This window comes from Trichosurus vulpecula, chromosome 4, assembly GCF_011100635.1.
Source record: "Trichosurus vulpecula isolate mTriVul1 chromosome 4, mTriVul1.pri, whole genome shotgun sequence".
Lineage (NCBI taxonomy): Eukaryota > Metazoa > Chordata > Mammalia > Diprotodontia > Phalangeridae > Trichosurus > Trichosurus vulpecula.
Window position 1 is genome coordinate 180,179,014 of NC_050576.1, and position 26,095 is coordinate 180,205,108.

Below are 26,095 nucleotides of genomic sequence, written 5' to 3' on the forward strand. Positions count from 1 at the left end.
AGAAGAGGTAGTATTTGAATTAGAATTTAAGGGATGATTAGGAATTTAGCAAGAAACTGCAATAGACAGGGCATCATAAGCAAGAGAAAAAGTATGAGCAGAGACATGGCGGTTGGATTATGCACAACATGTTCAGGAAGCAGAGAGTAGTCCAGCTTGGCTGCATAGAGAGAAAAACAAGAGCAAAAGAGATAGGCGGTTCCAGATTGAGGAGGGCAAAGGAATGCCAGGCAAAGGGGAGCTATGGAGATTTTGTTTTTAAAGCAGTGTATGGTGGAGGGGACATGACTAGATTTATCTATAAGAAAAATCATTCTGCCAGTGTATGAATTATTTTACCTCAGAAAGGAGGTAGGAAGCACTGTTAGAAGGTTGTGGCAATAGTCTGTGCAGGTGGTAATGAGGACCTGTCTTGAAATGATTGCAATTGGAAAAAGAGAGGAATATGAGCACTGTTGCAGAGGTTAAATTGGCAGGACTTGACTGGATTTGAAGAGAAGGAAAAAAGAAAATTAAAAAGTAACTCAAGATTCTGAGCATGAGAGACAGGATAAATGGTGATATCTGTAGGTAGAAATAATGAAGTCAGAAGTTTAAGGGGAAAGATAATAAGCTTGGTTTTGGACATAATGAATTGGTGGGATTGGTGGGAATGGGCCTGGTGAGACCTTCAGGTAGAAGTGACCTAGAAGGAGGGCAGAGACAAAATGGCAGAGTAGCATGAAGCAATACTCTGAGCTTCCCCCAACAAAAAATAACTCCAGACAGATCTAGAAAATGCAATAGACTGAACCGTGATGGTGAAATCCAGAAAAAGTCACAGTCATTTGTCCAGCCCAGGTTGACATTGAGAAATAGAAAGGTCTGTGGACACTGGGGAGAGGGTCAAGCTAGGAACACACTGAGCCCAAAGCATTCTTGCCCAGTGTGATGCTGGGTAAAATTAAGAGTAGGTCCCAGACTCATAGTGTGACACTACCATATCCACAGCAGGCAGTACGCACAGGCCAGCCTCATTCCAGGTCACACATAAAAGGCAGACTGAGAAGGGACCTAGACCTGGGTGGTCCCTGGTAGGGAGGCCTGGGAGGTCCTGGGTGGTATACCAAGAAAGGAGCAAAGTTCAGAAGCAAGAAGGAGCAGTGTGGCTCAGACCCTAGATGCTGAATGGGGTCTCAGTTCCAACATCTCACCTAACCTGAAGAGGAATAACCAGAGCAAGACTGATTCCCAGACCAAAGGAGAGCCTGCTGTTTTGTCACCCTGAACCGGCAGAGTTTTCCAGCCGGCTGATAGGGGCCAAGTCTGAGAGCATTCTCTTTTTGCTCAGACTCAAACATCGGATAGGACCTTGCGGAGCTCAGACCAGAGGGGCAGCAATCAGACTATCCCAAGAAAGCCGGCAACAGGACCAGCCCAGACCTCCTCTCCAGAAGCATGGTAGAACCCAACCTTAATATTGAGTCTGACATCAGGATGTAGGTTGAAAGAATGAGCAAACAAAAAATCTTAGCACAAAGAGCTGTTGTGGTAGCAGGAGAACTCGAGACAGAAACGCAGAAGAAGAGAATGATTACAAAATATCTACAAGCAAAGCTTCAGAGGAAAACACAGCTTGGGTATAGACTCAGCTAGAGGAGATGAAACAAGAATTTTTAACATAATTTTTTAAAAGTTTTTTTATAAATGAAATAAGGGGCTTGAGGAAAAAAGTGAGAAAGAATTGAGAACTATGGAAGAAAGAATTAAAAAAGTAATTAGCAGCTTAAAACAAGCCATACAAAACCTTCCCCAAACAACAAAATCCCTGAAAATCCAAATGGACCAAATAGAAGCCAATGACCTGATGAGACAGCATACACGCGCGTACACACAGATGCACACAGACGCAGACACACAGACACTGACACATGCACATACACCATTGGGTACAGAAATACATTTAGCTCAACAGAGAAATAGGAAGGAAGGGAAGAGGGGGGAACTAGAAGGATGATAGATCAAAGTAGGGATTAGTTCTAAGTAAAACATTTTAAGAATGTATAAAAATATAGTTCTTTATGAGGTGGCAAAGAATGGGAATCTAAGGGGGTGGCGTAAATTAGGGAATGGGTGAAAGAAGGTATGATATATGAATATGAAGGAATATTATTGTGCTGAACTCTTATAAAGTGTAATGACCATACAGGATCCAAGAGGATTAATGATGAAACATGCTATCTACCTTCAGAAAGAGAGGTGAACTTTTTTTTTTGGACGGGTGGAACTTGCTTTGATTGACTATACATATGTGTAACGGGTCTTGTTTTTTTTGCGATCTTAGTTGGGGGAGGGGGGCAGAAAGATAGAGCTGTAGAATAACTTAGGATTACAAACACACAGGAATGAAGAAAAACGTAAAAAAAGTAAACATTAATGAATAATAGTAAAGGACTAAATAAAGATAAACTACTTACATTCAGATATGGGGAGATAATACATGTGTTCCCTCTTATCCCTATCATCAAAGATCATAGAGGGTCTTATTAGACAAGTCCTGGAAGTGGTTCTGTCATGTCTTGATGGTCTTAAGAGAAGAATGGAAAGAGAGAAGAAAAGGAGTCCACTAGGGAGTAAGGAAAAAATTATCTCACATAATCCGGGTGCTGAAGTAGACATCTGAATATACTAGATGGTGCAGGATTGCAGCTGGTAGTCAAAACCTCACTCTCCATCTGAGCTGGCCAAAGGAGGGAACAGTACACACACACACACACACACACACACACACACACACACACACGGTATGGGATACAGAAGTACATTTCACTTAACAGGGAAATAGAGAAAGGCGGGGGGGGGGGCACCTTAGAGGATTAAGGGAGGGATTAATCTTAAGCAAAGCAGGCTTTAAGGATGTAAAAATATATAGCTCCTTTTGAGGTGGCAAAGAATGAGACTCTGATGGGGTGCTCATATATTTGGGAATGGCTGAACAAATTATGGTATATAAATGTGATAGAATACTGTTGTACTATGTTGCTCATCCTTCGTTTCTGAAGAGGACCAGTGACATCCTGGAATGTTATCTTGACTTGCATGTGAATTGGATTTAAGTGAGGCAGAGTTGTGCAAAGTCTCACTTTTTCTTCCTGAGTCATTGAAGTCCAGAGGCAAGACAAACATCAAGATGACTGGAGATGGCCCAGGACGCAGTGGATGACCTTGGCATCTTCGATGTTTGACCAAGCTATACATCAAGTTAATACTATAAATACTGTTATAAGAAATGATGAAAAGGATAGATTCTGAGAAACCCGAGAAGCTTTACATGAGCTAACCCAGAGTGAAATCAGCAGAATCAGAAGAACAATTTATGTAGTAACAGCAACATTATAAAGACAGCTTTGAAAGACTTAAGACCTCTGAGTGATGGAATGACATAAGACCAGTGATGAAGCATACCACTTATCACCTGACAGAGAGGTGATGGATTCAAGATGAGAATGAGACATATTTTTGGATATGGCCAATGTGAGCATTTGTTTTGCTTGACTATTCACATTTGTTGACAAGGGGTTTGGTTTGGGTTTTTTCAATGGAGGAGGCAGGTGAGAAGGAGAAAAAATAGATTGTTAATTGATAAAAAATAATATTTAAAAGAAAACCAAAACATCAGAAAGAGGTCAAGAAGGAAGAGGACAGGAAAAGGGACATTGAATGTAGCAGTAAAGAGATGATTGGTGATTTGGGAGAGCACAATTTCAGTCAAGGATGATTGTATCAATTTACGGTTCTTCAAGGATGGGGGAGAAATGGGCATGTTTATAGGAAGGAAGGAAGGAGCCAGTGATATATGGAGAGGTTAAAATTAAGGAGAAAGAAGAGAGAAGGAGGGAACAAGAGGAGAATAAGATCTGGGGCACAAGTGGAGGGGTAGACATTGGCAAGGAGAAGGACCACCTTATCTTCTGTGGCCAGAACAAAGAGGAGAGAATGAGGAATAATGCTGAGGAGATTCGAAGTATGAAATTTGAGTGGAAAGGAGGTTCATGGTGGGTGGTCTTAACAGACTGTGAGATGAAGCCCTTTACTGAGAGGGAATTGGGAGGACCTGAGGAAGGGAATATTTGGACTGTCTGCTAAGGAAGAGTGAAGGGATTATCATGCAGAGAGGAGGGGCCAGTTGAGACTGGAAAACAAAGTTCTAGTGACTCCAGTCACTATCTTTGTATAACTTCCTTTGGCATAATTCCCTAGCATTGGAGAAGGAGCAGAGAGAGTGTAGGGGTAAGGAGTAATCATGGTGGAAGTACAGAATGGGAAGAGCAGCAATCAGATGGTGGGACAAGAACTCAAAGCTGGAGGACAATATACATTTAAATTTAACTAAAGGGTCAAGATTTTAAAGAGAGGAGAGTGAGGCTAGGGCAAGCAGGTCAGTAGTAGAGTTTAGATGTGACTGTGAAGACAGAGAATAGTCTTCTGCCTAGATGCCTTAGCTAAAATCATGGAAGAGAATGAGATTATCACATGTGAAAGAAGAGAAAAGGGTTGAAGACAGACCCTTGAGATGTACCTATGTTACAGGTCTGAAAAGAAGATGAACAAGTGGTGAAGAGTATAGAGAAGGAACAGTTTGATAGGGATAAGTTGAAAGAAAACCAAGTGCAATTTAGTAGAGGGTGGGCAGAGCCAAGATGGCATCTTGAAAACAGGGACTGGCTTAAGCTGTCCCCCAAACCCCTGTAAAAAATTACTCTAAACAAATTCTAGAGCTACAGAATCCATGAAATAATAGAGGGAAACAAGTCTCCAGCCCAAGACGGCCTGGATGGTCGTTGGAAAGGGGCTATCACACTGTGCTGGGAGCAGAGCACAGCCCAGTGTGGGCTGCACCAGGACAGACCAGGCGGAGCAGGCCTCAGGGCCCTGAATCACTGAGCTGTGGCAGTTACCATACTTCTCAACGCACAAATGCCAAAGACAACAGAGCAGGTCAGTAGGAAAACTTCTGGATCTGGATGAGAGAAGTACACAGTTCAGCCCCAGCACGAGGCGGCAGAGGTGGCACAGTAGCAGCAACAGGAAGCTCCAGGGGCTGCTTCCAGAGCTCCAGAGGCAGCTGCTTCCGGAGCCCATGGCCCACATGGTAGGAGGAATCAAGTGGCGAATCAGAGCAGGAGTACAGGGAGCGCTTTGCTGGCACAGAGGCAGGGTTCTCTTGCTTTGCCCTACTTGGAACTGGGTCGCAGTCCTGGTTGGCTGTTCTTGGGGGAGGAGGAACGCTGGTGTGACAGAGCTTGTGGCGACTAGAAGTAGCTCTGAAAACAGCAGCCCAAAACTCTCAAAGCTTGGGACAAAGCACTTTCCACTCTGAAAGCAGTCATACCCCAACCAAAAGCTCAAAAGTCAAGTAATTGGCTGGGAAAATGAGCAAGCAGCATAAAAAGACTTGGACTCAGACTATAGAATTTTTTTTTTGTGACAAAGAAGATCAAAACATACAGCCAGGAGAAATCAACAAAGTCAAAGATCCTACATGAAAAACCTCCAATAAAAAAATATAAATTGATGTCAGGCCATGGAAGAGCTCAAAAAGGATTTGGAAAATCAAGCAAGAGAAGTAGAGGAAAAATTGTGAGGAGAAATGAGAGTGATGCAAGAAAATCATGAAAAGCAAGTCAACGACTTGCTAAAGGAGACCCCAAAAAAATCCTGAAGAGAATAACACCTTAAAAAATAGACTAACCTAAATGGCAAAAGAGCTCCAAAAAGCCAATGAGGAGAAGAATGCCTTAAAAGGCAGAATTAGTCAAATGAAAAAGGAGGTCCAAAAGACCGCTGAAGAAAAAACTACCTTAAAAATTAGAATGGAGCAAGTGGAAGCTAGTGACTTTATGAATAATCAAGAAATTATAAGACAGAACTAAAAGAATGAAAAAAAGGAAGACAATGTGAAATATCTCTTTGGAAAACCACTGACCTGGAGAATAGATCCAGGAGAGATAATTTAAAAATTATTGGACTACATGAAAGCCAAAAATAGAGCCTAGACATCATCTTTCAAGAAATTATCGAGGAAAACTGCCTTGATATTCTAGCATCAGAAGGTAAAAAAGAAATTGAAAGAATCCACGGATAGCCTCCTGAAAAAGATCCCAAAAAGAAACCTAAGAATATTGTAGCCAAATTCCAGAGTTCCCAGGTCAAGGAGAAAATATTGCAAGCAGCCAGAAAGAAACTATTTGAGTATTGTGGAAACACAATCAGGATAACACAGGATCTAGCAGCTTCTACATTAAGGAATTGAAGGGCTTGGAATATGGTATTCCAGAGGTCAAAGGAGGTAGGATTAAAACCAAGAATCACCAACCCAGCAAAACTGAGTATGATGCTCCAAGGCAAAATATGGACTTCCAATAAAATAGAGAACTTTCAAGCTTTCTCAATGAAAAGACCAGAGCTGAATAGAAAATTTGACTTTCAAATACAAGGATCAAGAAAAACATGAAAAAGTAAACAGGAAAGAGAAATCATAGGGGATTTACTAAAGTTGAACCGTTTTGTTTACATTCCTACATGGAAAGATGATGTGTGTAATTCCTGAGACCTTTCTCAGTATTGGGGGTAGTTGAAGGGAATTTACATGTATATATAGACAGAAGGCACAGGGTGAGTTGAATATGAAGGGATGTTATCTAAAAAAAAATTAAAATTAAGGAGTAAGAGAGGAATATATTGGGGGAAGGAGAAAGGGAGAGATAGAATGGGGTAAATTAATCTCACATAAAAGTGGCAAGAAAAAGCAGTTATAATGGAAGGGAAGACAGGGCAGGTGAAAGGGAATTAGTGAATCTTGGTCTTATTGGATTTGACTTAATGAGGGAATAACACACTCAGTTGGGTATCTTACCCTATAGGAAAGTAAGGGGGAAGGGGATAAGGTGGGAGATGATAGAAGGGAGGGCAGATTGGGGGAGGAGGTAATCAAAAGCAAACACTTTTGAAAAGGGACAGGGTCAAGGGAGAAAACTGAATAAAGGGGGATAGGATAGGATGGAGGGAAATATAGTTAGTCTTTCACAACATGACTATTATGGAAGTGTTTTGCATAACGATATATATGTGGCCTATGTTGAATTGCTTGCCTTCTCAAAGGAGGATGGGTGGGGAGGGGAAAAGGGAGAGAATTTGGAACTCAAAGTTCTAAAAACAAATGCTCCAAAAAAAGTTGTTTTTACATGCAACTGGGAAATAAGATATACAGGCAATGGGATATAGAAATCTGTCTTGCCCTACAAGAAAGTAAGGGGAAAGAGGCAATCAGAATATATGCCATCTTGGGGTAGGGGAGAGTAGAAATGGGGAGAAAATTTGTAACTCAAAATCTTGCGGAAATCAATGTTGAAAACTAAAAATATTAAATAATAATAAAAAAATACTTAGACAACCAAGTGCAATTTCTCTGAAACCAAAGGGGAAGGAGAAGTGTATACAGTAGGAGGTAATGGTCAGTTGCATCAAAAGCTGTGGAAGTAATGGAGGATGAAGACTGAAGAAGAGTCATTGGATTTGGTGATTACATGTAGGGGATCTTGGAGAAAGCATTTTTGATACAGTGTGGAGGTGAAAAGCCATGGAAAGCAGTTAAGGAAAGAGTGGGTAAGAAGATAAAGAGACATTCATTGCAGATTACTTTTAAAGAGGTTTGGCAGTAAAGGGGAACTGAGAGATAAGATGGTAATTGAATGAAGTCAAAGGAAGGATTTTTTAGAATTGGGAAGACCTCAGTAAGTGTAATCAAATGAGGAGTCAGTGAAAAGAGAGAGAAATTGAAGATACATGAGAGAGGATGTGACTGCAGGAGATGGGAGGGAATGAATGGAGGAATGGATGATTAAATGAACGAAAAAACATTTATTAAGTGATTACTATGTGCCAAGCATTGTGCGAAGAGCTGGAGATACAAATAGGAAAAAAACAAGACAGACTCTGTAAAGACATCAGATTTAAGATGAATAGAAAGGTACAGAGTCCATAAGGGTTCGGCAGTGGAACAGATGACAAGACGTAGAGGTCCTTAGTGTACACCATCAGGTCAGATGATGTGCCCAGGGTCTAGAGAGCATAGTGGCAGGGTAGATGGTAAGGCCTGGTGGTCTTTCATCTCACTGGAGGGCTCATTGGTGACTTACAGCTCATTCAAGAAACAGTCATGTCCCTCTTCCCCCTTCAGCTGCCACATGGGCTCTGGACAGCTGTGGTTGGGGAGGAGGTAAAGGGAAAGTAGTGGGGCAGGGCATTCTCCCCTCCCCCATTGTGATTCTTCTTGACAGGCTGGCTTCCATGGGGTCTTGTTGGATCAGGATTCATTGGGGTACTAAGGGCTCAGGGGGCTTAGTTCTGCTGATGAGTAGAGATAATTTTTCTGTGACTAGTGGGAAGGACAAAAGTGTGAAAGATGATGCTAAGAAGTTTTGAGGAATATGAAACTAAGGATCTTGTGCCAGATGGGCTCAGTCTTCTCAGTGAAGTAGGAGGTTAGGTCATCTGTTGCAACTGTTGAGGAATGGTTTGGGGTAAGATTTCGGGAAAGAAAAGATTTGGAACAGACACTGTGGGGAATGAGTTGATAAGGGTAGGAGTAGGATTGTTAAGCCCCACTAAAATTCCAAATTCATAGTTTGATTTCATGATTCACATGCAGCAAACTCAATATGGGAGGAAAATTCTTCTAACATTAGTAATTAATCATTGACCAAAGTATTTATCATGTACCTATCTGTACTAGTTTCCTAACAGTTTTTCTCCTTTTCAGTGGAAGATGATGATGATGACCTTCCAGAGCTGAAGAAAGATTCAGAACTTCCCTTTGTTCCCAATTATTTGGCTAATCCACCCTTCCCTTTCACATATACCGCCACACCAGATGGTTCAGCTCAACTGCAAAATGGGAGATCCTCCACACCTCCTGCATCACCTCCGTCTGATCACTTGCTTCCTGTGGTGCCACCCCGGGATGAAACACCCCGACTAGGGTCCTTTTCACATGACCATACTTCCTTGGCACTAGTCCAGAATGGGGATATGTCTGTCCCCTCTGCCATATTTAGAAAACCAGAAAGCACAAAACCTGGTCCTGTTTGTCAACCACCTGTGAGTCACAATCGCTCCCTATTCTCTCCCGTCACACCCAAGCCACCAGTGTCTCTGGATCAACAGAATGGGACTTTTACAGGACCAACACCAGCATTCCAGCCATTTTTCTTCACCGGAGCTTTTCCATTTAATATGCAAGGTAACATTTTAGCAGACCTGCCCTTGGGACCAGGTAGATAGTACAGGCCCTGTGTTTCATCTACTCCTTTGTGAAGTACCAAGGTTGCTGCCGATGATAGTACAGATGTACTGTGAGCGTACTGCATAGCTATGAGAAAAAAACAAGTGGACAAGTATGAATAGCTGTCTTGGGTTTTCATAAAATTATTCCCCAGTTTGATGGAATGCAGAGGGAAAAGACCACAGTCACTAAGAAGAGCTCTTAAAAACCAAGGATCTATATTTGTAGTTCTGTGCTATTATTCTGAGATGAGATTTTATGTAGCAAAATTACCTTTTTTTTTCAGTGACTTATCATTTTGAGGTTTGACACATTCTTGTTGATAGTTTCTGCAAACTTCTGGCTTCAGAATTGCTTAAGCTTATCTTTTAACCGGCTAGGCCAGTAGCCTTTTACCTACCTTCTCTCCTTACTCTTCCTCCCACCCTTTTGTAATCCAGTTCTTAAACCTGTTTCTGAGCTTTCATTGACCAATGAGACTCTCCAGCAGTGAAATCATCCTTGTCCTTTCTAATATCTAAAACAAGAGCTCAAATTTATACAGTGATAGTTGATACTTTTTGATACTTTTCATTCAGCGCGATATATAGATTTGGCCATAGGAAAGCATGGAAACTCACCCAGGGTCCCCTAGCAGATCAGCTATTCAGTTCAATGAACTACAACAAACATTTAAGTACCTATCATGTCCCCAGCAGAGAGGAGGAAAAAAAAAAATGAAATCAGGCCCTTCCCTCTACGAGATTATATTCTAATGGAATTCTTTTCCCCACTATTCTGGAATTCCTGAGCACTAGGGCTTTATAAAAAGAAAATTTCAGAAAAGCAATTCACATATGTGCTGTATATGTATATATATGTGCAGAGGATAATTGTTTTCTGCTACTTTAATGATGAGCTGGTCAAAATTACTTCTATTAGGATCCATATTTTAGGGCATAAGTCATGACAAGTTCAAGCTAAGATTGGAAATCAGAAATTTGTTTTCTGTGGTCTGAGTTGTGACACTAAACTGTATAGCCTCAGGAGCAGAACTTTGATCTGGGGAAGATCTGAAATTAAATGGGATAGACCAAAAAGAGAATACTTCAGTGAGTTGGATTTCTTAAAGAAAGCGATTTATTTGCCTTTTTTAAAAATACCTTTTTTAGAGCTGGTACTAAAGGTGAGAATTCAGAATCCATCTCTTCGAGAAAATGACTTCATTGAGATCGAACTTGATCGACAAGAACTCACCTACCAGGAACTGCTCAGAGTGAGTTGCTGTGAACTGGGGGTTAATCCAGAACAAGTGGAGAAGATCAGAAAGTTACCAAATACTCTGTTAAGAAAGGTAAGAGCATGGGGCCAGGTATGAGCACTTGTTTTATGCCTTATTTATGTGGAAGTCTGAATGCTGCATTATCATATCCCAGTTTCTGGTGGGCTTTGTTTGAAACCTAGATAGAGGGATACAGGGTAGAGAATGAGCATAGCTGCATCCTTCTTAATTCTCTTCCATCTATCAAGCCTGGAGATAGAGTCTGTCATTCCTGAAGACATGAAAGAGAATGTTCTAAATTAGCTATTCACCTGAACCTGTCCTAATAGTCATTTGTTTTTAGCTAGTCAGAATGCCTTCAGTGCCCTCTTCTAATGTATCAAAGTTGAAATGTGTAAAGTATATTATATTAAGATCTGCATATCACCACCAGGACTTTTGTTTCTCTAGATGGGAGCTCAGAGAGAGCTGATCCACTCACTGTGGTGCAGTGGCTGGAGTAAGACTTGGAATCAGGAAGACCTGAGTTTGAATCTCATGTCAGACACTTAGTAGCTGTGTGACCCTGGACAAATTAAATTACTTCACCTCTCTAAGCTTCAGTTCTCTCCTCTGTAAAATGAGGCTGACAGGACTCCCATGAGGAGCAAATGATAAAACATGCAAAGCAGTTTGCAAACCTTAAAGCGTTCTATAGATACTGTTATTAATATACATCTATGTAACCCTGACTGCTCCCTCAATGGGCTTGTGTGCTTCCTTTAACCTTGACCACTGCCAGTGTTTCTGGGATTTAGCAAGTGCCGAGGTGTGGGTATAATGTAGGACATTGTACATGCATATGGAAACAAGGATCCTCCATTATTCATTGCTGCTAATTTTTGTTTTAGGACAAAGATGTTGCCCGGCTTCAAGATTTCCAAGAGCTGGAACTGGTTCTAATGATAAATGAAAATAACTTTCTATTCAGAAATGCTGCATCGACACTGACTGAAAGGCCTTGTTATAATAGGAGAGCTTCAAAACTGACTTACTAACAGCATCAGGGATCCTTACCACTGAGTATTGGGGTGGCACATGTCAGTTCCTGTCCAAGGACAAACCATTGATCTAAAAATCAAGGCTAATGCCCTAAAATTCTGCAGTTACCTGAAAGGGCCATGGGTACCCAGCATAGTGCATACTAACTCAGTTCTGCCCTATAGCTGTCAATGACAATTGCAGAGCAGATTAATGAACTTATTCTGACCAAGTAGAAACCCCCAACCCATAAGCAGTGGTGCTGCTCTTCTTTGTCTCTTGGTGCACAAACTCCTTGCTTAAAGCTTCGAATCCCTGAAAAGTTGCCCAGAGAGACAAAAGCTAAAGGTTTCTTTATAGAGTATGTTTTATCTGCAAAACGAAAGAGACCCCCGGAGAAAGGACAGAGGGTGGAGCCTGTTCTTAAACCAGACTCTCAAACACTACCTTGGTGAGAGGAAATGCTCTTTTCCTGGTGGTGAATGCACACAGATCCCATTTAGAATAAGCTAAATGGAGTGGGCAATAGCCTGAAAAATATATCTAAGGACAGTTTCAAAGCTTCAGGATGTTGGGGGCAAATACAGGTACCAGACAGATGAATTTATGTGACTTGCAGCTATAAGGTAATGTATTCATAAATGTTACTCAGGTTAAAGGTATTTAAGGCTACAGTAACATACCCTAGTTGTAAATATGCTGTCAACCAAAATAGCTTGCCTCCTGTTTTCCTTTGTAAAAAACCCATTCATGACTGCTTATCTGTTCACAGTATGAAAATCATTGCCTAGAAAATAGGTATATCTGCATTAACTTAGTGGTCACTAGAGGTCTCTCTAATGCTTCCTAAAAGAGTAACCAGATATTTTTACTCTTTGAAGCAGTTACTGTCATCAACATGCTTAATTTCATCATGTAAAAAGAGCCCAAATGCTGCAGTCCCAGGGTCTCCACCTTCATTTTCCATTAGAATTGAAAAGCAATTTTAAGGTTGTTCTGTTGCTATTTTGAAGGCTATTGTGAAAAACATAGCAGAAGAGGGGTTAGCATCTTTATTTTTATATCAAAGATACAGGTTATTTTAAAATTATTAGGATTTCTATGCAACTTGAAACTCCGTTGCTTTTGTAAGCAAATTATGTTGGGTCTTTGAGTTTTGTGTTTTTCTACTTAAAGCCAATTGTAAGCCTCACATGACTTTCTGGAATAAGTTAATTGAGAAAAACTGATTAAACTCTTGTGCATGCATGGCATAAGAATTTTTTTAATGGATTAATTCAAGGTTCTTTTTTTCTTCCAGTGTCTTTAGTGCTAAAGAAAAGTTACTGTCTTGTTTAAACTAACAGCTTAACTTCAGAAATAAGAATTAGCACACTTAAACAAGATGGTGGGGGACAGGAAGCCAGCTGTTGAGTGGCATCCCTGCTGTCTTAGGAAGCTTTTTTCCCCATAGTGCCTATAGTTTCCAAAGAAACTTAACTTCCTAACTGTGTTAACTTAATTTTATTGGAACACTACAATTTAGTGAGAATGTACAAAAGATGTCAGTGGAATAGAATGTTGTCCTGAGGTAATGGCCTCCTGCTGCTGCCTAAATGCTGAAGCTGGGTTGAGGTGTTTTTCAAGGCCAGCTTAATCCTGTGTCAATCTGTTTTGCAACTTAATTCTTGTTCTACCAAATTACTGATTGTGACTTACCCTTATACTAGGTGTTTGTATAGTAGAATGAAGGTTATTTATTACTTACCTACTTTCTCCTAAGTGGTTTAAGGTAGAGGCCTCCCTTGTGCTTCAGCCAACTGGAAAGTGAATTTGCTCAAAAGTACCAAACATTTTTTGTTTGCTTTGGAAAAAGATTTAATATTGTACTGATATGATGAAGGCCATGCCTCTATCAGAGGAAATAGGCCTAGTATGACCTCACCTTGAACCTACTTGGAATAAAACTCTTCCAGCCACATGTGGCAGTAGTTGGTGGCTGGATATGTCTCTCCAATGTAGCAACAGTTAGATACAACCTAGGGTAGGTCTCAGGCTTATTCTGTCTACAGTCAGCTCTGAAAATAAAGTGAAAACAAAGGGACTTGGAGACCTAAAGGTGAATTATTGGCCTGGTGTAGACTTGCCCTAAACTGAATCTCCTTCCTAAAACTATGTCTGGTCAGTTGGTTGAAACTCACATTTAGCATCTGAATTATAATGGAAAGTTGCTGGTAGGTGAGTTTAATGTCTTAATCTATGCATTCAGAGAAATATTTTTATATGCTTTGTGTAATTTATAACAAGGATTTTTTTTAGCTTTGTTAACTGTGAATCTCCCCCAACTGCATAATTAAAGCATGTGTTCACACCATGTATAAACATCTGAAGGTTTTTCTCTTCATGCATTGCTGACTATTTAAACATAACAAGTATTATTAAAATTAAATATTAACTGCCTGAAGTCTGGATTACTTCATTCCTGGTTTTTACTAAAACAGATGCAATACCACAACATCTGTAAACTAGGGGAAAGTCTCAGGGGAAAGAATCTTTGGAATAATAGACATTTTCTACTCCAGGACCTCCTGCTGCAGCCGCATTGTCATTGTCACCCAGAGATGGACGTTTTGTTTAGTGTCCTTTCCCCAGTCCAGAGGAGAATCCTTTATTTCCCCAGAGCAGTCAAGCATTTGAGATATAGGGGTCATTTCTGATTAACCAAATTTTGTGATAATCCCATTTAAATTACAGAACAGAGACTGACTTGAGCTGTCAGCTTCTGTCATGGCACCAATAAGAGCAGAGGCCTGCAAGGACAGGAAAGGAGGAGCAAGCTTATATCTTCAGGTCTTTGACTAGGAAAGATGCAGAATTTATTTTGTTTTAAGGAAGCTAGAGCCTCAAGAAGCAGGCCTCATTCCAAATTGGCCTAATAAATCAGAGTGCATCGCTGAGACCTTTTCTTAGCACCAACTAGAAGCAGAATAATTTGGGCATGTGTGTTCTCATAGTTGTTTTATCATAAGAATGGAAGACTGGCCCATGCCCATAAAGATCTGAAAAGAAGCAGCCTGCCAAAAGAAAAGTGATTAACCTTTTAACAAATGGTCCTGCAGCAGAGACTGACCCAGAGTATGTGGGAAAACTAGATCAAAGAAGGTATCTATATACCAGCTACAAACCCACTTAAGGCAAATTAAAGCAAACCCAGAAGCAAAGAAGTCATAACATACCGAGGAGAAAAGACATATGATATAGGGAGATGACTCCCTCCACCCACCCAACACTCCCACCCCCCAGAAAAAAAGCAGCTAAGCCTTAAATAACAAGAGAGATTTGTTTCATTTCACAAGCTTGGCACTTGAAACGAACTTTGCCCCAAAGAAGATAAACCTGTTTTCATTCCCCTGCTTAAAGATTTGGGATTTAATTTGCAGCTCTGACACCTTGTTTACTAGCCTGGGATTGTTAAGTTGTATAGACAGAGGTACCAGCACATCTGTGCCACACTTGGCTTCTAGAAATGAGAAGGAAAGATGTAGGCCTCACACACAGCCAGACAGAATCAACCAAACCTACTCTATTCTCTGGCCTTGTGGCGGGAGCATATCGACAAAGCCCCCACAACTCCCAGCCTCACTGAAAAGAGGTACCAGCTGGTCTTAAGAGGATGATGAGTGTAGGAATCCTTATGGCACTTTGACCCCAGAGTCAGAAGTTTTCCCAAGTCCTTATAGTCTAGGTTCCAGCAAGATAAAAGGATCCTTGTTCATTACCTTTTCTCAGAGTCTACACAGTATAGCAAAAGCAAATGCTTTTCCTCTGGCTAGTCATGTAAGGCAAAAGCTTCAGTGTCTGAATTTACCATTTGCAGCCAGGTAGAGGTATTTGCGCCTCTCTTGACCCCTTTATAGACAGACACACACACACACACATCAAATAAATAGCACCTGTGTACAGTGGCTACCATGTATCTTTTATTTCATCAGTGGTCCAGCCTTAATGGCTTCATGTCATTATTCCAAAGTGTAGGACTAGGTACCTGAGCATGGTTTGGGGCTCAATGTTCTTCTAAAAAATATTTATTTTTAAATAGTTTTGTATAGAAAATATGAGAAAAAAAGATTTTTTAGGGGTAGGTTTTAGGACCTGCAAGGGTATCGTTCTAGATTTTATTTTTATATGCTTTTGTATGAGAATAAAAAGTATGAGAATAAAAATTTGGGGCTGGGTTTTGGGGTATGCAAGAGTGTCATTCCAATACATGTTTATTTTGAAGGAGTAGTACTGTGAAAAGAGCACAGGATTGGGAATGAGGAGACCCATATTCTAATTCTGGCATTGCCAGTAAGAAGCTCTGTCATCGTGGGCAGGTCTTCCCTGGGCTCTGTTTCCAAGTGAAGTAACTTGCCACAGGTTATCCAGCTAGTGTTAGAATCTGGATCTTCCAGCTCCCAGTCTGGCATTTTCTACTGTACCAAACTGCCTCCCTTTAAAACAAGGGGACTGGATTAAATGAACTATCAAGTTCTCTTTTTGGTTGGTCTGCGGTTCTTTGCACAGTATTTTTAAAAAAGAAAAAAAAAAGGCCACTCTGTGTTGTTTGCCCTTGCAAAGGGAAGCCAGTGATGACCAGGATAAAATGTGGAGAGTCCGCCTAGGCAAGTCCAGCATCTTTGGCCATCCCATAGAAGATGCCTCTGGCCGTGATGAGGTTTGTTGGAGAATCAAACTCTGCTATTGTCCCTTTGTCCAAAACCAGGACCCTGTGCCAGAGAAGGGAAAAGTCAGATGCTTAACAATAGTCAAATCCTGCATAAATCCCATCGGGTCGAAAATAAAGTAACCTCCCCCCTTGCCCGCCTGCCTTTGGGGAGCTGACACCAGGCCACACTGGGCTGGAGAAAAGATAACATTTCCCTCCATAGAAAGCAAGGTGGAGAATGTACATCCTGTGCGCATGTGCGCGTTATAGATCCTTTTTCTTTCCCTGTAAATGGGGTGATTTCGGGGATAAAACACAAGGCCTGATTCATCTCTGCCCGCCTAGCAGCTGCAATCTTCCCTAATGAGTCCTCTCCCTGCCCGGCTCCGCTCTGAACAGTCACATGGTACCACAGGGGATGGGGAGAGGCTGCCCCGGTCGGTAGCTGCAAACCCCAGCCCTTCTGTGCTTTTAGACCTCATTCTCTCTAAAAGCGCACACACAAAGGCGGAGGGATTGCTAACGAAGCCCAAACAGTTTCTTCTTCTTCACCACGGGGAGGGAGCCCGGCTGCAGCAGGAGGCCAAGCCGACAACGTGCGCAGGGGAGGCCGCAGGGGTCGTCTCTATAACTAGACGGGGAGTTGTGGCTGTGATCCCGCAGGCAGCGGCAAAGTTCACCAAAACACCCACCCGGGCGATCCCTCCGCCCCCCTGTCTCCTGCTATTCTTCCCTGCCTGGCTGCTGCATTCTCTTATTCTCCCAGCTACCAGCGGGCTTTGTTCTGCCTCAGCCAGATGAATGACATCCTTGCTCACAATGAAGCTGCCTGGGGACAAAGAGCCAGGCAGGATTCAGGATGATTGCCAGTGTCCACCTGTGCCCTGAGCCCAGGCCAGAGGAAAAGCCAACTGGGGTGGGGGTGGATCCTGCGGTGGGAGAGCAGGGAGGGAAAGAAGAGAGAGGATCTGGAGTGTCTGGTCCTCCTTTTTTCCCCGGGGGGGGGGCCCTGCTCTGCTGCTCCCCGTCTCCTTGGGACAGAAGAATCCTGAGCTGTGGCTTTTGCTCCTTTCTTGGGGTGGGGAGGGGAAGGAGAATCTGAATATGGTTCCCCATTTCATCAGATGCACATCCCTATTATTTTAACTCTCTGGAAGGATGTGCTTCTCTGTAAAGGTGATCCCTGGTGATTGTCCACCACCACCAACCCTCATCTTGACCCATGGAGATACAAGTTCACTGGGCCCAAGTTAGAGAAATTAAAATGCTTTCAAATGGTATCTGAGAGGTGCTAAGGTACAGTGGGGAAAAGACTGGATCCTGAGTCTGAGGACCTGGCTAAGACCCTGATTTCCTATGTGACTTTGGATAAGTCACTTAAATCTCTTGGGGGCCTCAGTTTTCTCATCTGTAAAATGAGGTCAAATTAGAGGTCCTTTCCAGCTTAAAAAACTATGATCCTATGAGCCTCAACTGCTCTGGAAGTTGCCTCAAGGCTCACCCCACCACTCAACTTCCTCTAATGGCCACCCTTTATGTGCAGCCCTGGCTGGTCAAGGGAGGCCACATCCTTTGGGGTTCCTCTGCTGGACCAAAGAAAGTCACTGCCTGTGGAGAGTGAAGGATCATTGCTTCCTGTTCTATAGACAGTCTTCCTACAAGAACCCGTAGCTGGAAACTGGTGACAGTGAACATTCTTGCCTTCAAACCTTTGCTCACACTCTTCTCTCCTTGCCATAATGTAATGGAAAAGCATTAATTAATGTTTGCCGAAAGTTCTGGGACTACATATAGAAAAGAGAGACAGACCGTGTTCCTCAGGGAGCTCACACTCTAATTGGGTCAGACCATATATATAAAGGAGGGCTCAGTTTCATGGCAGATGGAAAAGCCAGGAGGTACCTAGAGTCTTCAAGTAGGGGCCACAAATGACTAGACCTCAAGGACTTCAGAGAGCAATGGCTGAGCAGTGGGTCCCCCACCATGCTTTCCTTCACTCCTGATTTTCAGGCCATTTCTTCCTACCACCTTCTCTCTCTCTCCCTCTCTCTCTCTCTCTCATTCTCTCTCTCTCTCTCTCCCTCTCTCCCTCTCTCCCTTCCTTTTCCCCCCTTCCCCATTGGTAACCTTCCTGTACCCCAAGTCTGGAGCCAAGAACCATGATCACATACTCTGCTATTGTTCTGGGATGGGGTGTATCAATATCGTCTCCTATGTGCTCACCAATTTTGTGACTTTCTGGACCAAAATGCCCCTCACTGGCCACCACTCCCTTTTGTGTTTTGTAAGCTTTTTGAGAGCAGGGATTGTCTTCATTTTTGTATTTGCATTTCCAGTACTTAACTCAGAACTTGGGACATAGTAATCAATCACTTAAATGCTTATTTATTCTTTCATTCATTGTTGGGAAAGGGGCAGTGGATCCAAGGGTTGGAGTAAGAGAGGGGCTGTGAGATATCTTGTGCAGAGGTGGGGATGAGGGAGAAGGGCAATATCCAGCAAAAAAAAAAAGTGTGTATATATATATACATATACATACATACAGTATTCACACATCCATACACACATAATAAACATATTATGCATATATACATATTTGTGTATATGTATGTGTGGCTCTGGACAGGTCACTTAACCTCTAAGTTTCCTTATCTGTGTTTAGCACACACACACATATAAACACATATATGTGTATGTGTGTGTGCTTGTGAGTGGGAGCATATGTAGGCTTCCCTTTCCCCCACCCCCACCCCCATTAACCATCTTCTCAAGGTTCAGCTGAAGTCCCACCCAGCCTTCCCAAGCAGCCCACAATGACTGCTGCTTCCTCTGAATTCCTATATCCCTTACTGTCTGCATTACTCATTGGGCACTTAGCATAATAAGTACATTATGGTGTAATTTATCTTTCCATGTATATGCCCTGTCTTTCCAAAGAACAGGAAAACTATCTATCTAAGGGCAGAGACTGCATTTTTGTATAGATTCTTTTTTTAAAAAAATTTATAGAATGAAACAAGCATTTCCATAATGCAAAGATGTTGGCACGTGAAACTGCAAGTCTACTACGCACAACTTGCTATCGCTTTCAAACTGTATAAATTCTTTCTGTTCTTTGCAGGTCTGTTACATAGGTGGTGTTCAATAAATGTATATATGGATATGATGATACCAAAGGAGACTTCCATTAAGAATCTACATCCCCCACCCTTACCCAATGTAATAGTGTCTTGTTTTATTCATTTACCCATATAATCCTCAATGTTACTGTGCCAAAGATGAGCCAATCTGAATCACAGAATCTAAAATATTGCCATGTGCCTCTCACCTGGTGTAGTCCATGATGGTGTTGAGCCTGTGGGCGATAGTCAACACCGTACAGTCCTCAAACTGGGTCCGGATGGTGGCCTGGATGAGGTCGTCCGTCTCCAGATCGATGGCGGCTGTGGCCTCGTCCAACACCAGGATCCGACTCTTCCGGAGCAGGGCCCTGGCTAGGCACACAAGCTGCCTCTGCCCCACACTGGGGAAAGACAGGGGGCCTCAGGATATACCCCAGCCCACTCTGGTCAAGCCCCTTCTCTACTTCCAATATCAATGGCAATAATCCACAGTCCTGACTCTTTGACCTTACTTTTCCAAGCGACAATATGTCTCATATCCGTTCCTGCTTGTTTCACTATTATCTTATGACTCATTTGGCTGGGGCCTGGGAACACCCAGTCAGTCAACAAACAGTTATTATGCATTTGTACCAGGCACTGTACTAAGTACTACAGATACAAAGAAACAAAAGGGGGAAAAAAGACCACAGTCATTATTTTCAAGGAGCATATATTCAAAAGGGGGAGATATCACGAAAAGAGCAACATGAAAGCTTGAGTCCCTGTGGCCAATACTGACCCTCAGAAAGTTTGTTCTTGGGACAAGTCAATCCTTTTCCCATTAGAATGTAAACTGCTTGTTGTGAACTGATCCAGCCATTCTGGAGAGCAATTTGGAACTATGCCCAAAGGACTATAAAAATGTGCATACCCTTTGACCCAGCAATACCACTTCTAGGGTTGTATCCCAAAGAGATCACATAAGTGGGAAAAGACCCATATGTACAAAAATATTTATAGCAGCTCTTTTTGTAGTAGCTAAGAATTGGAAATCAAAGGGATGCCCATCAATTGGGAAATGGCTGAACAAGTTGTGGTATATGAAGGTAATGGAATACTACTGTGCTATAAGAAATGGGGAAGATACGGACTTCATAACAACCTGGAAAAACCTACATGATATAATGCTGAGTGAGCGGAGCAGAGCCAGGAGAACATTATACACAACCACAGATATATGGATTCTGTGACGACTAACCCTGATAGACTTTGCTCTTCTCAGCAACACAAGGTGCAAAGACAACTCCAAAGGATTCAGGATGGAGAATGCTATCTACATCCAGAGAAAGAACTATGGAGTCTCAATGCAGATTGAGGCACACTTTATGCTTGCCTTTTTTTCCCCTTTTTTTCTCTTTTTGTTTTTGGGTTTAGTTTTTGTTTTTTGGTTTTTTTTTGGTGTTGTTTCCTCTTTCTCATGATTCATTCCATTGGTCATGGTTCTTCTTCACAACTTGACTAGTGTGTTATACATAGAAGATATATTGGATTCCATGCCACCTTGGGGAGGGCAGGGGGGGGGAAGAAAACTTGGAACTCAAAATTATGTAGAACCGAGTGTTGTAAACTAAAAATAAAAACTCTCAAAAAAACCCCAATAAAACAATAATTAAAAAAAAAGAATGTAAACTCCTTGAAGGCAGAGACTATTTGGCTTGGGTTGCATCCCCAGTACAATACCTAGTACATAATAATTGCTTAATAAATGTTTATTGACTAATTGATCAATACTCTGATAGACTTTCTTTTCTCTGATCAAAACCTACTTTCTGGTAAAGACTGAATGCTAGCCATTTACACCTTAGTCTAAATAAGAGGAGGTCACCTGCCTCAAGTATTTTCTTTAAGCCTTATCTCTCACTATGGATGAAGACTGGGTTCCCTCTTAAAGAAATCGCATATGTCACCAGACCTACAGAGGAAGGTATTTGAAGACTCAAGGAAGACTTGATGCCCCTGAAATCATAATATACAGGGAAATACAAGTGAAGTTTATCAGAGCTGTGGCCCTCTGTGTGTGAGAGTGTGTGTGTGTGTCTATACACACACGTGTGTGCCATGTTTAACAGCAGTAGGGGTAAGATCATGGAATTCTGGATCTGCCATTGGACTCCAGGGAGAGATAAAGGTAGATCTGGGCCTATGTCTGAAAACTAGGCCATGCTAACCTTCAACCTTGGCCTCTGAAGCCTGAGGATGAAAGAAGAATCTCTTTGGTCTCGGAGGCAGCTCTTTCCCCACCTGCCTAAGAATACATTTCTCTTCTGTCTCTCAACTTGGATGAGTCACTAGTACTTGTAAGAGAGCCAGGTCTCCTCTCTCTGCTGGCTGACCTCACCCCCGACTAATGAAGATTTTGGCTAGGGAGTGACAGATTGTGTACAGAATGGGGCTGATTTACGGGGTGGAAAGGTGGGGAAGCATTGGCATAGGGCTTAAGCTGAATTTGCAGTATGTAGAAACTCAGGCAAAGGAAATCTCGAAAAGATAGCAACCATCTCCTCTAATCTCCCCAGGAAACCCAGAGTAGGAGGATTATCCCAGGGTACTATTCCAACCTGCGTATAACAAGATAATAATTATAACTGCTACCATTTATAGAGTGCCTACTATGTGCCAGACACTGTGCTAATCACTTTTCAAATATCTCATCTAATCCTTAAAACAACCTGGAGAGCTAGGTTAGCATTTTACAATTTAGCAGAGGTTGTGACTTGCCCAAGGTCATGAGAAATATCCAGGGCTGTATCTGAATTCAGATCTTCCTGAGACTCCAGGCCCAGTGCTCTAACCATCGCACCATCCAGCTATCTGAACATCCATCTCAAAAAAATCTTCTCTTTCCTTTAAGTCTCCAGAGAAGAAGGTTCCCTCCGGGTCTACGCCCAGGCCGTCAGGAAGTTTTTTTTCTCTCATCTGACCCTTGCTTCAAAGGCATTTGAGCTCACACTCATAGATAGGCTCAGATGAAGAGGTAGAAGAGACTGAGTCACCCCCCTGATTGCACAGATGAGGAAACTGGGGCTTGGAAAAGTTAAATGACTCCACTAAATAGGGCAATAGGGAGTGCCCAGGGTCGACTCGATGGGGAGTGCCCAGAGGGATGAATGATAAAGCAGCCAAAAAAGCCAGGGGAATCCTCACCATCAGAGACTGGAGCTGGAGTTATCCCTAGGGGCCTGGGGCGGGCCACAGGCATACTAGTTAACACACCCCACGAAGTGTTTGTACAGGAGAAGTCTGGTTAAACTAAGTCTAAAAGGGCAGCCTGAAGGAAGGCGGTGTAGAGGGCTTGAGGCAGGTATCTCACCCCTTGTTTGGGAGGGGGGGCAGTACGTGGCAGGGAAGGGACTTTGGGGGGAATGATTATATGTACATAATCCTGGGGTCTTTTTCAGTACTAACTGGCTGTGTGGAGAGTCACTGCCTATCTGCCAACAAGCAGACGTGAGAAGAAGCTGAGACCTGGGGCCATGATCTCAACTGGCTATTGTGGAGAAGGATACAAGCATTAATTAAGCTTATCATTACCTGCCTACTAATATAAGCTGGACACAGCACAGTGTTTACAAATATTATCTTATTTGATCCTCGAAGAGAAGTAGGTGCTATTATTAGCTCTGTTTTACAGACATGGAAACTTTGACAGAGGTTAAACGGACTTGTCCAAGGTCACACAGTTAGGAAGGGTCTGAGGCTGGATATGAACTCAGGTCTTCCTGATTCTAAGCCTGGCACTCTATGTGCTGTGCCACCTAGCTGCCCTGCCTAGCACATAGTAAGCACCATATTAATAATATAGCTAATGTTTCTTTGGTGATTTTTGGTTTACAAACATATATATGTGTACATATATGCATAGATATGTGTGTGCATGTATATGTGTCTATGTATATATAGACACATACACATACATACATACACATCTGCACATACATATACATTTATATGTGTGTATATGTATATGTATGTATGTATGCATGCGCCTCCTTGGGCCTCTTAACAGCCCAGTGAGTAGTTAGGTAATGCAGGTACCATTTTATCTATTTTGTAAGAGGTAGCATCGGCAGAATGGAGAGAGAGCTGGTCTTAAGAAGCCCTGGGTTCAAGTCCTGCCTCTGATGTATACTGGCCATGCAACCTCAGGTTGAGCATTTAACCTCTCTGTGTCCCAGATACCTCTTAAGCATAAGTTGCAGAAGAGGTGCTGACCTGTACTAGCAAAGGGAGTTCCTTCCCTGGGAGTTCCTTATTCCAAAAGTATCACGGGTCTAATTCAATATCAAAAATGTCATTTTTCAGGTTTAAAAAAGGGGCTCTGAGAGGTTGTGAGTTGTACATGAGTTACCCTGCTGATAAGTAAGGGAAGCTGGATTTGAACCTGGACCTCTAATGGCTCCAAGTCTGCAGCTTTTTGTACTATGACTTTGAGAAGTCCTAAGTGGTTTTCTAACCCAGCCACAAACTTCTGTGCCAGACTTTGTTGCATAAAATAATAATTAATAGGAATAACTGATATTATGGGGACAGCTAGGTGGCACAGTTGATAGAGCACCAGACCTGGAGTCAGGAAGACCTAAGTCCAAATCTGTCCTCAGACACTTATTAGCTGTGTGACCTTAGGCAAATCACTTAATCCTGTCTGCCTCAGTTTCCCCATATGTAAAATGAGCCGGAGAAGGAAATGGCAAGTCATGCCAGTATCTTTGCCAAGAAAACCCCAAATGGGGCCATGGAGAGTCAGACATGACTAAAACAAATGAACAACCAAAAAATAACTGATCTGACATGCCCATGTTAACAAAGATAATGAGTGCTCAGGTAGGTATTCCTAATGACCAATCTGTACACTGTTCCCTTAGTATGCTCAAATAGCCAGACATTCCTGAAAGCCTTCAGGCGAGACCAATCCCTTGGGGTCAGGCCCTGGCCAAGGGGAAGTGTTCCCTCTGCTCTGACCTTATCTCCTTCTTACCTCACTAAGGAATTTCAGCTCAGACCCCAGTGAAAGTCAAACATACCCCCAGGCATTGCTCAAAACCCAGAACCATCAAGTTAAAAGGTCAACACTCAAAACAGCCTCGGACAGGCATGGTCCCTTCCCAGCCACAGTGGAATAGTTGGGCACAGGGAGGAGGACTCAAGTCATCTATATCTTATAGGGGTGAACAACGATCCCAGATTCAGCAAGCACTGGGGGAGGGGGGAGGGGGGAGGGGGAGGGGGAGGTTCTATTCTGGACCCTTGGTTCTAGGGTCCCCAGCTTTCTTACCTAAGGTTCTCTCCTCCCTCAGAGCATTCAAAATCAAGGCCCTCTGGCTGTGACTTCACAAACTTGTGCAGGTTGGAGAGTTCCAAGGCTTGCCACATTTCCTCATCAGAATACTTGTCAAAAGGATCCAGGTTCATTCTAAGGGTCCCTGAGAACAGCACTGGGTCCTAGGGAGACACAGGAACACCCGTGAGGAACAATAAAAGTCACTTTCAGGCTTGCAAAGAATTTAAAATACATTATTGTCAACTGATCATCACAACCAGTTGTTAGGTAGATGCTCTTATTATCATCATCCCTATTTTACAGATGCAGAAACGTTAAATGAATTATTGGATTATTCAGCATATTTGATTTATTAAGCTTATTATATTTAATTAAGCTTGTCATTATTTTTGGTCATTGTTCAGTAACTTCAGTCTCATCTGACTCTTCATGACCCCATCTGGGGTTCTCCTGGCAAAGATAATGGTTTGCCATTTCTCCAGCTCATTTTACAGATGAGGAAACTGAGGCAAACAGGATTAAGTGACTTGCCCAGGGTCACACAGCTCGGAAGTGTCTGAGGCTGGATTTGAACTTGGGAAGATGAATCTTCCTGACTCTAGACCTGGTGCTCTAACCACTGTGCCACCTAGCTCCCTACTATTTGTTATGATTACCTGCATTTTACAAATACTTTCTCATTTGATTCTTACAACAATCCCAAAGCTATTATTATCTCTGTTTCACAGATGAGGAAACTGAGACAGACAGTGACTTACCCAGGAACACACAGCTGATAAGTGACCAAGGCAAGATTTGAACTCAGATCTTTCTGAGTTCAGGTTTAATACTTTATTCATTATGCTATGCCTCCTCTATGAATCAGGTGGAGGTCTGGGGAGCCACTGAGCCCAAAACAGGGGCTGAAGAGAGAGTAAATGAGGTCAGAGTAATTCCATCCTCTGAGAATTGAAAAAGCAGCTAGCCCAATAGAAAATCTGCCCATGAATCCTGGCCCCCCATGCCCTGCACAGCTGCGATAAACCCCAACTCGAACATCCCTTGCCAATCACAAAGTCTTCTTGTTAACCAGGAACCATGAGCAGCCTAATCTGACTCCAAAATGTCCAGTCGGCAGAAAACAAATCCCAGGAAAGCCGGAGGGGAGAAAAAATGTTATGCAGATGTCTGATCTGCGAGACTGAGAGAGGCAGAGCCACTGGCAGGGAGACAAAGGGGAAGTAGAGAGACCCACAGGCCTCTTCCTGGGGAATGTGCTCCCCAGTTTTCTGAGCAGGACCCAGGGCCCTGTCTACTATCCAAATGCACAGCCCCTGTTGTTCCCCAGGCTTCTCCTTCTGCAATTTTCTACTGCTTCACCCCC

General features: G+C 42.5%; 2 protein-coding genes across 2 annotated transcripts in view; one reads left to right on the forward strand and one right to left on the reverse strand.

Annotated features, from left to right (window-relative positions):
* The window catches only part of ANKRD40 (ankyrin repeat domain 40), a 28,519-nt gene extending 14,473 nt beyond the window's left edge, over nucleotides 1-14,046 (forward strand). The window contains exons 3-5 of the mRNA XM_036756086.1: nucleotides 8,801-9,280; nucleotides 10,474-10,655; nucleotides 11,474-14,046. Coding sequence (XP_036611981.1) covers nucleotides 8,801-9,280; nucleotides 10,474-10,655; nucleotides 11,474-11,620 — 809 coding nt within the window. The 3' untranslated portion in view covers nucleotides 11,621-14,046. The remainder of the gene's footprint in view (nucleotides 1-8,800; nucleotides 9,281-10,473; nucleotides 10,656-11,473) is intronic.
* A 1,531-nt stretch (nucleotides 14,047-15,577) lies between these two features.
* ABCC3 (ATP binding cassette subfamily C member 3) overlaps nucleotides 15,578-26,095 on the reverse strand; it is a 70,659-nt gene continuing 60,141 nt past the window's right edge. The window contains exons 29-31 of the mRNA XM_036757058.1: nucleotides 24,727-24,893; nucleotides 19,619-19,813; nucleotides 15,578-16,351 (exon numbers count right to left, since the gene is read on the reverse strand). Coding sequence (XP_036612953.1) covers nucleotides 16,243-16,351; nucleotides 19,619-19,813; nucleotides 24,727-24,893 — 471 coding nt within the window. The 3' untranslated portion in view covers nucleotides 15,578-16,242. The remainder of the gene's footprint in view (nucleotides 16,352-19,618; nucleotides 19,814-24,726; nucleotides 24,894-26,095) is intronic.